General features: G+C 43.0%; 1 protein-coding gene across 1 annotated transcript in view; it reads right to left on the bottom strand.

Annotated features, from left to right (window-relative positions):
- The window catches only part of TTC12 (tetratricopeptide repeat domain 12), a 70,245-nt gene that overhangs the window by 33,578 nt on the left and 26,701 nt on the right, over nt 1–9,966 (bottom strand). The window contains exon 7 of the mRNA XM_004382542.2: nt 5,370–5,429. Within this exon, the coding sequence (XP_004382599.2) occupies nt 5,370–5,429 (60 nt within the window). The remainder of the gene's footprint in view (nt 1–5,369; nt 5,430–9,966) is intronic.

The raw sequence follows: 9,966 nt of genomic DNA, 5'->3' as shown, positions 1-9,966 counted from the left end.
TTGACTCCAGAACCCCAAGGGCTTACAAATAACACGAAATCTGCTTCAGAAACGTGCCAGAGCAGTTCAGTAGAAGGAAATCCACTCTGAAATGATGCCATCTAAAATGAGTCCTGCAAAGGGGGTGGGATATGAGCTGGAGGTTGAGTGATAGGGAAAGGTGAAAAGAGGAGGAAGGGGGGAGAATGGGATGAGCCAAGCCCTGAGGTGGGAGAATACAAAGGGCCTCGGTGGATAGTCCAGCTGGGATTCAGAGGCTGGTGCTAGGGAGGAGGAAAGATCAGACTTGAAAGGGTGAGCTAGACAGTGATACCACATGGAGGCCTTGAATGCCAGGCTAGGGTATGATGACTGATCAGTGGGGGCATATGGGAACGTTGGTCTGGAGGGAGCAGGCAGAATTGATCAGAGGAAAGAAAGGCAGGGAGATAGGTGAGGGGACCAAAACAGTCACTTAGAACAAGGAGTTGTCATTTGAAGTTGCTGGTGACAATGGCGGTGAAAGGAAAGTGCAGATCCCAGAGCTATGGCAAAGACAGACCTGCCCAGCACCAACTAACTATACATGATGGGAGTGAAGGAGAATGTGGAGTCAAAAGTTTGGGTTTAGTGGGAAGAGGAGGAGTTCAGTTCTAAATGTACTGAATTTCAGATGATACAAGAGAATCAAATGGAAACATGCAGGAGGCAGATGGAATTTGGCCCTGGAGCCTGGGGGAGGTGGATTCTGGGTAAGTAGGTCTGGGAGCCATTTGCAGAGATGAGAGTTGAACCCACTGAGAAGAGATGAGAGCTTTGAGGGAGAAACCACAGAAAGAAGAAAAGCAGGGAGCCAAGTCATGAACCCTGGTGATTTCACAAAGAATGAGATTGAGGAAGCTGGGAAAGGAATGGTCAAAGGGAAAAGAGGAAACTCCAGCTTTCAGCTCTCAGTATATTCACTGGTGGAGCACCGGGGCTACAACAGGGAGGAAAACACACGGCCCAACATCAGAGCCTTGCCCACGGCCTACTGTGTGTCATTGTGCAGAGGTGTAGCTGTGACCATGTCTTCCTCAGACACTGACGCAAAGGGCCACTAATGGATTCTCTCTAATAGGCCCTTTCCCTTTTGATTGTGTGTCAACCCTCACTAGGGTTTTCTCGGGGTGGACTCCAGGTCCCCTTAAAAGGAATCTTGCCCTCAGAGGAAGCAATATTTCATTGTGCCAGGAAGTGTTCTGCCAAGAAAGAAATGATTCTGATCCTGACTGAAACCAGTTTCATTGCTTTATCTTTCCCTGACAAGGAACATCAGTCTTGAAATATCATCACATGGGTTCATCTCTACTAACTCAGAAGTGTCAAAAAGTATAAAATTGGTGATAAAGTAGTAATACTATTAATAATGGAGGGCCAGTGTGTTCACTGTTGATGATACATTACTTTTAGAGAGACAGAAACTTCTTTTAATTCACAGCTTCTATGTAGAGACAGCCATTATTAGTTTTTAGAACTCCATGCATTTTTATCCCCATCCCTCCAAGTGTTTACCTAAACCTCTTCAACTGGGAGCCTCGCTGGGCATTTAACGAGATTGGCTGCTGAGTGTCAGCGTTTTTTAATGTCAGCTTCAGCGGGCCCGCTTTGCCTCTGTTTTGCTGTTAATTACACTGTACAGCAATTAACATTTGGGAACCGGCCAGGGTGTTATCCTGAACCAGCATGATGGTGTCACTACCTCGCTGGTCCTTTTCAGATCAGAAAAGACACACTTGGAGCCCATGAGAGGAGATTCTGGAGTCTAAGGTTTCAGCAGAAAGCCCAGGTAGAATCGATGGTTAAGAGCCTGGGCTTGCCATTAGGCAGACACTAGCTGTGTGATCCTAGGCAGGGGACTTAATTTATCTCTGGGGCTCAGATTCCTTGTTGGAAAAAACAGGGTTGAACAGAATAGAATAGGATTGTTGTGAGGCTCCAATGAGAGCCCATGGCCAGCATGTAGCGAATGGTGGTCTTCGCTGCTATTGTTGGACCAACAAAGGAAAACCTCCTTGCTGCTCTCTTCTCATACAGAATGATGATTGAAAAAGAAATCATGATCAAACAAGGTGAAAAAGCAGGTCAGTGGGTCTGCACTGGAGCTGTAAGGAACTTGATGTTGTCAGCTTTGGGCAGCTCTTACAACTTAAAGACCATGCATTGTACTGGGACAAGATTTACTACCATCCATCACATCTTCTAAGGGCTAAGGAAATCAAACAACTTCAGATGTTAGTTTTAAAGGATCTCTAGCATTGGAGCCCTGGTGGCACAGTGGTTAAGAGCTCAGTTGCTAACCAAAAGGTCAGCATTTCAAATCCATCAGCTGCTCCCTGGGAACCCTATGGGGCAGTTCTACTCTGTCCTATAGGGTCACTATGAGTCAAAATCGATTCGATGGCAATGGGTAGCATTGGTGGCTTAGTGGGAGAATTCCTGCCTTCCATGCTGGAGACCTTGTTCAATTCCTGGCCAATGCACCTTCTGCTCAGCCACCACCCATCTGTCAGTGGAGGCTTGTGTGTTGCTATGATGCTGAACAGGTTTCACCAGAGCTTCTAGATTAAGACAGTGTCATGGATTGAATTATGGCCCCCCAAAAATGTGTGTATCAATTTGGCTGGGCCATGATTCCTGGTATTGTGTGATTTTCCTATGTGTTGTAAATCCTGCCTCTATGATGTTAATAAGGGAGGATGGGTGTTAGTAAGGCAGGACTCAGTCTACAAGATTGGATTGTGTCCTGAGGCAGTCTCTTGAGATATAAAAGACAGAAGTAAGCCGTGAGACAGGGGGACCTCATATCATCAAGAAAGCAGTACCAGGAGCAGAGTGCTTCCTTTGGACCATGGGTCCCTGTGCAGAGAAGCTCCTAGTCCAGGGGAACATTGATGAGAAGGCCGACAGAGAGAGAAAGGCTTCCCCTGGAGCCGACGCCCTGAATTTGGACTTTTAGCCTACTTCACTGTGAAGAAATAAATTTCTCTTTGTTAAAACCATCCACTTGTGGTACTTCTGTTGTAGCAGCACTAGATGACTAAAGCAGACAGAGTAGGAAGAAAGGCCTGCTGATCTACTTCTGAAAATCAGCCAATGAAAACCCTATGGATCACAACAGTCCAATCCGCAACTGATCATGAGAATGGCATAGGACTGGGTAGGGTTTCATTCTGTTGTGCATGGGGTCACCGTGAGCTGGGTGCTGAAACTTGTTGGCAGCTAACAACAAAAAAAGTGTTTTATAAATCATTATTAGTAAAGGTATAGGCCGCCTGAGTGGTACAAATGGTTAAGTACTCACCTACTGTGATGGTTAATGCTATGTGTCAACTTGGCTAGGCCGTGATTCCCAGTATTGTGTGGTTGTCCTCCATTTTGTGATCTAATGTAATTATCTGCCATTTTGTGATATTATGTAATTATCCTCCATTTTATATGTTATAAATACTAACCTCTATATGTTAATGAGGCAGGATTAGTGTGGGGTTTATCTTGAGTCACAGCCTTACAAGAGGGTATGACTCAAGTCACACCCTTACTTAAATCCCACCCATACTCAAGTCATGTCCTTACTCAAGTCACATCCTTACTCTGATGTAAGAGGAGTTTCCTCGGGGGTGTGGCCTGCACCCAATATCTATATGGATGCTCTGGCAAGGCTCTCCTTTGTTCTGGATCTTGCATCTGGCTTGTCATCATCTGACCTCCAGGTCTTGGAAGCTGGGCTAGCAGCCTGTCGTCTGACCTACCGATTCTGGGATTTGCCAGCTTCTGAAGCCCCGTGAGCCAATAGCCTGTCATCTGACCTGCTGATTGTGGGTTCATCAGCCCCTGCAACCACAAGAGTTGGGAGAAGCCTCTAGCCTGATGCTTGACCCACAGATTCACAGATATGGGACTTGCCAGCCTCCACAACCACATAAGCTATTTCCTTGAGATAAATCTCTCTCTCTCCGAATATATGTGTGTGTGTGTGCGTGTATATGCTTCACTGGTTTGTTTCTCTAGAGAACCCTGCCTAAGACACGTACTTACCAAAAGTTTGACAGTTTGAATCCACTTGGAGGCTCCTCGGAAGAAATGCCTGGTGATGTATTTCAGAAAAGTCACAGGCATTGAAAACCCTATGGAGCATAGTTCTACTCTGAAACACACGGGGCTGCCATGAGTCAGAACTGACTCCACGGCAAACTGGCTTAGGGTTTGCTTGTTTGGTTAGTTGGCTTATCAGTAAAGGTGAGTTTCTAATTCATCCTGTTTCCCCTGCTTACCCTTGCGATAGAGAATAAACAAGTGGGTGTGGCCAGTATGTTACCACGAAACGGTGCTCTTGTTTTGGGCCATGCTCATCCCCTACACCCCAGGATGATCTTGGCACATTCTTCTGGCACCTCAATTTTACTTGACTGTAAGCTATTTAAAACAATCTTTTTATGTTATAACAAACACAAATTTTATGAAGTGCAGTGCAAAAATCGCAAGGATTCTTAAGATAAAACATGTCTTAAAAGACATTTCATGCTTTCTGCTCCCAGACCCTCCAGGGGCTCATGTTAATTCTCCTCTGCTGTTGGCAGCACATCCGTGTGAAATTCTGAGAAGCACTGGTTTCACTTATTTACTTAAAGCCCCATATGACAGGGTAATTTAAGGAGATGTAGATTAAGGATGATTTAAATATTTAGTCATTTGAAATAATATCCCTAGAAGTGATCACGCCGTTTCTCTTTTAAAAACCTCATATTTCCACCAAGAGTCCTCACTTCTATCTCCTTTTGATTATCTACTTCAGCTGGTTTCAGAGGAAACACCAGGGACAGTATTATGCTCTCTGCCTGGGGCCTGACAGCTATCCAGGCTGAACCAGAGGAATTCTTTCTTCTGATCGGTCCTCTACAAAAGGGGATGCTGTATTTCCAAATTATTAGGGTTGGAGGGAGAAGCACACACTGATGAAGAAGAATGATAACACGGCAGAAGAAACAAGCTCCCGTGGCTGGCTCTAGAAGCGAGAAGGGTGTGTTCCCACCATCACATGGAGAAGGGCATCTAATAACACGATAGTAATGAACGAGCTTTTGCAATATAAAAACAAGAGGAACCAATAATAAGAGCAGCTTCTATGGACTTCTTACTCTGAAGCTAGATACTCTATGTGCATTATCATACTCCTCACAACAATTCTAGCCCATTTTATAGAAGAGGAAATTGAGGCTCTGACTGCAGAGCCCGTATCTATTCTCCCCATGATATGCTGGCAGCCTACTTCTATTTACATCAGAACTGTCTAACACATCTGGCCTGAGCAAGCCCAACACCATCATGTGGAAAAAGAAATATTCTCTTACCTTTAGAGCCCACTCACAATCCACTAGTGCCTTTTGGTAGTCCCCGAGTTTTATATAAGCCTGTAATGACACAAACAGCTTATATTCACGTAGAAGTCTGCATCAAGCAGTCTTTAGTCAAACAGTAACATGGTAATGAGGAGTAACTGGTCCCTAACTGTATCAGCCAGGGTCTCAGCAGGAAAGAGATGCCATACTCCTACAGGCAACAGAGGAGAGTTTAATAAAGGGACTATTTAAATGGTGAGGGCAGGGTTTAGGGAAACCAGTAAGGGATGTTACAGAACCCCAGGGCCAGCAACAGTGGACAGCCATTACCAACACTAGAGCTGCAGGGGCAGAAGGTGGGAGAAACTTAACAAAAAACCGAACGGGTAGCTATACAAAAATAGCCTACTGACAGGAACTGAGGCTTTTGGTAGGGCCGAAGCTGGGAGGATAAATACCCTAACCTCCCTTCCCTCCTTCCTTCTGATCTCATTGGCTGAACCCAAATGGAAGCCAGAGGGCTGGGAAGCCAAGGGAACCAGTCTACACAGATCAGCCTCTCGGGTAGACAAGGATCTGGAGGTACAAACAGAAGATATCCAGCACATTAATCACATCTACAAAGAGAACAGGTAGCTGCTGGAGACCACTCTGCTGTGCATATTTGAGAAGGAAACCAAATGACAAAGAGAAACAAAAAGAAAGATAATAGCAAGTGTTAGCGAGGATGTGGAAAAATTTGAAACCTCATACATTGTTGGTGGCAATGTAAAATGGTGTAGTGACTTTAGAAAACAGTCTGGCAGTTCCTCACTAGGTTAAACACAGTTAACATATGGCCTTGTAATTCCACTCCTAGGTAGATACTCAAGAAAAATGAAAATTTATGTCCACACAAAAACTTACAACAAATGGTCCCTGGACACCCTTTTAGCTCAGTACTGAAGACATTCCTGAGGTTTACCCTTCATCCAAAGATTGGACAGGCCCATAAAACAAAATGAGACTAAAGGGGCACACCAGCCCAGGGGCAAGGACTAGAAGGCAGAAAGGAACAGCATTACTCATAATAACCCAAAAGTAGAAACAACCCAAGTGTCTATCAACTGATGAATGGATGAACAGAATCTGGTATATCCATACAATAGAATATTGTTTGGCAATAAAAAGAAATGCAGCACTGACACATACTATGACATGGATAAACTTTGAAAACCTCATGCTAAGTGAAAAGAAGTCCTTCACAAAAGATCACATATAGAATGATTTCATTTATATGAAATGTCCAGAACAGGCTAATCCACAGAGACAGAAAGTAGGTTAGCGGTTGCCTAGAGCTGGGGGACTGGGGGTGGAGAGGACTGGGAGTGATGGCTGAAGGGTATGGGTTTGTTTGTGAAGATGATGATAATATTCTGAAATCAATTGCGGGGATGGTTGCACAATTCTGTGAAGAGACTAAAAACCATTGAAATGCGCGCTTTAAATCGGTGAATTGTATAGTATGTGAGTTATGTATCTATAAAGCTGTTAACAAAAAAAAAATGATAAAGAAAAAGTTCTGCTTCTGTCTCATGAGAGCAGCAGGAAGGAAGAGATACAGGAAATGAGCTGACATTTAAGAGTCACGCCATCACCATGAACCTTGATGCCAGATGCCTTGCGGTACTCTTCTGCAATCCCCTATAATTGGAGAAAGTCTTGAAAATCAAGAATTGACTCAGAATTCTGTGCTCCATTCAACTAAACCAACTTAAGAATTTAGTTCATTTATAGTTTCAAAGAACTAGCAGCATATAAACAAATGAAAGTTGAGTAAAAACAAGTACAATAGCTACTATAACTTCTGTGTTAATTATTGGACACAATGGCTGTTCAATACATTCTTTTTTTTATTGTACTTTAGGTGAAGGTTTACCGAACAAACTAGCTTCTCATAAAACAGTTAGTATACATATTGTTTTATGACATTGGTTAACAATCCTACGACATGTCACCACTTTCCCTTCTCGACCCTGGGTTCCCTATTACCAGCCTTCCTGTCCCCTTCTGCCTTCTACTCCTTGCCCCTGGGCAGGCGTGCCCCTTTAGTCTCGTTTTGTTTTATGGGCCTGTCCAATCTTTGGATGAAGGGTGAACCTCAGGAGTGACTTCAGTACTGAGCTAAAAGGGCACCTGGGGGCCATACTCTTGGGGTTTCTCAAGTCTCTGTCAGGCCAGTAAGTCTGGTCTTTTTTTGTGAGTTAGAATTTTGTTCTACATTTTTCTCCAGCTCTGGCTGGGACCCTCTTTATTGTGATACCTGTCAGAGCAGTCAGTAGTGGTAGCCGGGCACCACCTAGTTGTATTGGGCTCAGTCTGGTGGAGGCCATGGTAGTCGTGGCCCATTAGTCCTTTGGACTAATCTTTCCCTTGTGTCTTTAGTTTTCTTCATTCTCCCTTACTCCAAAAGGGGTGAGACCAGTGGAGTATCTTAGATGGCCACTCACACGGTTTTAAGACCCCAGACGCTACTCACCAAAGCAGAATGTTGAACATTTTCTTTAAAAACTATAGTATGCCAATTGAGCTAGATGTTCCTGAGACTATGGTCCCCAGAGCCCTCAGTAATTTGGTCCCTCAGGGAGTTTGGATGTGTCTGTGGAGCTTCCATGACCTTGGCCTTGTACAAGCTGTGCTGGCTTCCCCAGTATTGTGTACTGTCTTACACTTCATCAGAGTTTCAAGACATTCTTAACAAGTCGCACTAAGTAGAGTTTAAGCATTCTTCTTTTGGAAAGTTCCCTAAGAAGCAGCAATTATCACCCCCATGTTAAGAAAGGCAAACAAAGTACCAGGAGGATAAGCGACTTTTGCAGGATCCCATCAGTCACCAATAAAAGAGCCAAAAATACATGCAGGTCTGCCCAGGATCAAAACTGTACCAGGACACTGTGACAGTCTTAACAATAAAGCTTATAAGATATTTACATGGGCAAGCCAATTATGGGGTCAGTTGTTGTAACTCATAGGGAATCTAAGCATTCAACCAGTTAGCCAGCTAATGAATTTCTGCAGTGCAGCTCTTGGCTCAGATGGAAATGAAGCTATGATGCGGTGCTTTCATTAACTGGGGTTCCGTACTAATCGAAGGTGACTCTCTTTGAGCTGTCCTATAAAGCACCATCCTTTCCTCCAGGGTCTGGGATTTCATTTGAACGTCAGAGGATGTGAGGAAGAAGCTAGCATCTTTCTAGACAACTGTAGCCATGATTTCAAGACATTGTTATTCAGGATATATACAGACTCTGAAAAGTCTAGGGGCTTCAACAACTTCTCTGCACAGCCTTTTATTTTTCTATTTCTCTTCTTTTTTTTTTAAGGCTTGGATTCAACACCCAGTAACTTCTTCATTCCTTTTTGCTTTTCAAAGAACTTCTTTTTTCCAAATGGCAATTAAACTCCAGATTTATCTAAATTACACCAGCAATCCATTGATCATAACATTAGCTCCAGGAAAAAAACAAGGCGATCAAAGGGTAGGCTTCCTCTCTAGCAAGTGGCAACACTCAATTCACAGGATCCTTATTAAGTGCTTTATAACACTGCATGCAAACTGGGGAGGCATTTTAAAAATAGTCAATGCTTCAAATTATTCATAACACCAGGAAGCACATTTTGTGTTTATTTGTCTCTAGATAAACTTTCTGTTTTGGGAAAGCTGCAAAGAATTGCTTCCCCAGAGATTTTCATTGCGTTTACTTGTATTTATCCACACTTGTTCTTAATGTGATTCTCCAGAACTAATCAAAGTGCTGTTTAAACTTGAGTACAGTAAAAATGTCACTAATTTAGCTGACTCAGGGTATATATAGTCTGAATTAGATGTAAGTCTGAATGACACACCATTATAAAGCAATTCAATTTTACTGCTTTAAATAACTTCAGAGTAACAAACGACTCTGCATCAAGCAAGCATCAGGAGGTAGATGTTTTGGAAACTAAATTTAGTGATAAATAAAAATAAATTATAATTAGCATATTAATTGTATTTAAATGATTCTTTTGAAGTATCACCAGAAACTTAATTGCCCTAAATGCACTTATTGTGCCTCCAATTTTATGTAACTTCTTGTTAGCTGCCGTCGAGTCGGCTCCAACTCATGGCAATCGTATGGGTAACAGAACGAAACGTTGTCCAGTCCTGTGTCATCTTCATGATCGTTGGCATGTTTTTAACCTATTGTTTTGGCTATTGTGTATTTATGAAACTTAGCAAGGAGTTGGACGTCAATTATAAACCAAGCACTTGGGGGAAAAAGTACATGGTAGTTTTTGACCTCAAAATGTCTGTAATTCCGTGAGGGTGATAAAATCAAACCTAAGTCAACCTCTGGCCATCTTATTTACCAGTTTGCTTCCTAGTAACAATTTTTTTCCCCACAAATAGGGTGAGGAAATGACACCTCAACTCTAGTCTGACTTATTCAAGCTGCTAAACTAATGAGGTTATACTGTGCTTGGATTTATTTATCTTTAAATCACTGTCCCTCTTCAGACATTCTGCCTCCTGAAGTCCTGTTTTCTTGTTTTCAATACTCTTCTTCAACGTACCACAGCAGGACGTTCT

The sequence above is a fragment of the Trichechus manatus genome, unplaced genomic scaffold (assembly GCF_000243295.1).
Source record: "Trichechus manatus latirostris isolate Lorelei unplaced genomic scaffold, TriManLat1.0 scaffold00094, whole genome shotgun sequence".
Classification (NCBI taxonomy): Eukaryota; Metazoa; Chordata; class Mammalia; order Sirenia; family Trichechidae; genus Trichechus; species Trichechus manatus.
This window is presented reverse-complemented; position numbering and strand designations above follow the sequence as displayed.